Genomic DNA, 2,500 nt, shown 5'->3' on the forward strand with positions numbered 1-2,500 from the left:
AATGGGTCCGTAATGGTGACCTCCTACCACTCGAAGGACCACAGCCCCGCCGTCAGCACGACCATTCACTCGAGGGAGCACCAGCAAGGGGTGAGTCCTTCGCTGTTTTGAAGGGGTTAATGGGTTAATGGGGTGGAGGTGTGCTGTCAGTTTTTAATGGGTTAATGGGTTCGTAGGTTATTGTATGGGGTGTGTTCTCATTTTTTAATGGGTTAATAGGTTGATGGGTGGGGTGTGCTCTCAATTCTTAATGGGTTAAGGGGTTAATGGGTGGGGTGTGCTCTCAATTCTTAATAGGTTAATGGGTGGAGTATGCTCTTAATGCTTAATTGGTTAATGGGTTGATAGGTAGATGGATGGGGTGTGCTCTCAATTCTTAATGGGTTGATAGGTTGATGGGTGGGGTGTGGTCTCAATTCTTGGTTAATGGGTTAATGGGTTGATGGGTGGAGTATGCTTTTAATTCTTAATGGGTTAATGGGTTCGTAGGTTATTGGATGGAGTGTGCTCTCAATTCTTAATGGGTTAATGGGTTGATAGGTTGATGGGTGGGGTGTGTTCTCAATTCTTAATGGATTAATAGGTTAATGGATGGTTTATGCTTCCAATGCTTAGTGGAATGATGGTATGATAGCTTAATAGGTGAAGTATGCTCTCAATTCGTAATATGCTGATAGGTTAATGGGTGGAGAATGCTCTCAATTCTTTATTCTTAATGGGTTAATATGTTAATGGGTGGAGTATGCCCTCAATTCGTAATGGGTTAATGGGCTGCTAGGTTATCAGATGGAGTGTGCTCTCAATTCTTAATGGGTTCATACTGTAGGCTAACGGGTGGAGTACGCTCTCAATTCTTAGTGGGTTAATGGGTTGATAAGTTAATGGGTGGAATATGTTCTCAATGCCTAATAGGTTAATAGGTTGATATGTTATTGGATAAAATGTGATCTCTATCCTCAATGGACGAATAGGTTAATGGGGCTATCTATCGTTAATGGGTCAATAGTGGAGTGTGTTTTGTGGTCAAGAAGATGGTAACTCGTAAGGTACTTGATGTTTACCTTATTTATTTGGTAATATGTACTTTCATATACTTTTTTTATTGCTAATCGTGTTTTAAAACTTATAATCCGTTGGCCACTGTATTGTTATCTCTTCGTATGCCCTTGTTATATTTATATGAATATTTTCAATCAATTTTACTGTTGTATTACATTTACATTTTCTCCCTTCTTCCCCAGGGCCACCAAAGACTCTTGCTGTAGACCTTAAATATTCACGATACATGCTGACGTAAGTATTATGCAAATTAGATTAGATTAATTTGTCTTTTTTTTTTTTTTTTTTTTTTTTTTTTTTTTTGTCCCATGCGTCATTAGTAGGCCTATATGTCATGCTACACATAAGTTAGATTATTTGTATGTTTTTTGATTGCATGCGGCATTAGTATATGGGATGCTACATATTAGAATTAAAAAATGGATATACTGATATTTTATCTGAGGAAGACATATTTGTTCAAAGTATTAGGGAATAGTTTAATGTGTTCATAGTTGTCGGGAATAAGAAGGTTTAGCATCTATTTATTACACGCACGCATCACGCATTCATTCACACACACACACGTACACATACACATACACATACACATACACATACACATACACACACACACACACACACACACACACGTACACACACACGTACACATACACATACACATACACATACACATACACATACACACACACACACACACACACACACACACACACACACACACACACACACACACACACACACATACACACACACACACACACACACATCACAAAATAGTCACATACATAGCTATACACACACAACATAATGATGCCACAAAGCACACACACACAAACCCAAATACACACACAACATAATACACACACACACACACACACACACACACACACACACACACACACACACACACACACACTCATCATCAACACTCTCTCTGTCACTTTCCCTTCTCTCTCTCTCTCTCTCTCTCTCTCTCTCTCTCTCTCTCTCTCTCTCTCTCTCTCTCTCTCTCTCTCTCTCTCTCTCTCTCTCTCTCTCCCTCTCTCTCTCCCTCTCCCTCTCCCTCTCCCCTCTCCCTCTCTCCCTCTCTCTCTCTCTCTCTCTCTCTCTCTCTCTCTCTCTCTCTCTCTCTCTCTCTCTCTCTCTCTCTCTCTCTCTCTCTCTCTCTCTCTCTCTCTCTCTCTTCTCCTTCTCCTTCTCCTTCTCCTTGCTCTCCTTCTCCTTCTCCCTCTCCCTTTCCCTCTCCCTCTCCCTCTCCCTCTCCCTCTCCTTCTCCCTCTCCCTCTCCCTCTCCTTCTCCTTCTCCCTCTCCCTCCACGCACCCCTCAACTGAATATTACACATTTGAACACGAATTGAACCATAGAGTTGTTCAAAGGGCATTGTACATCCCCCGAACAATTGCAGCTGTAATTGCACGGCTTAGGGAACAGCCTTG

General features: G+C 41.6%; 1 protein-coding gene across 1 annotated transcript in view; it reads left to right on the forward strand.

The window, feature by feature from the left end:
* Window positions 1-2,500, forward strand: part of LOC113828304 (nephrin-like) — a gene marked incomplete in the record, with an annotated part of 185,474 nt that overhangs the window by 177,670 nt on the left and 5,304 nt on the right. The window contains 2 exon segments of the mRNA XM_070113504.1: window positions 1-90; window positions 1,242-1,293. The exon segment at window positions 1-90 is cut by the window's left edge and continues 38 nt beyond it. Of these exon segments, the coding sequence (XP_069969605.1) occupies window positions 1-90; window positions 1,242-1,265 (114 nt within the window).

Source organism: Penaeus vannamei, chromosome 34 (genome assembly GCF_042767895.1).
Source record: "Penaeus vannamei isolate JL-2024 chromosome 34, ASM4276789v1, whole genome shotgun sequence".
NCBI lineage: Eukaryota > Metazoa > Arthropoda > Malacostraca > Decapoda > Penaeidae > Penaeus > Penaeus vannamei.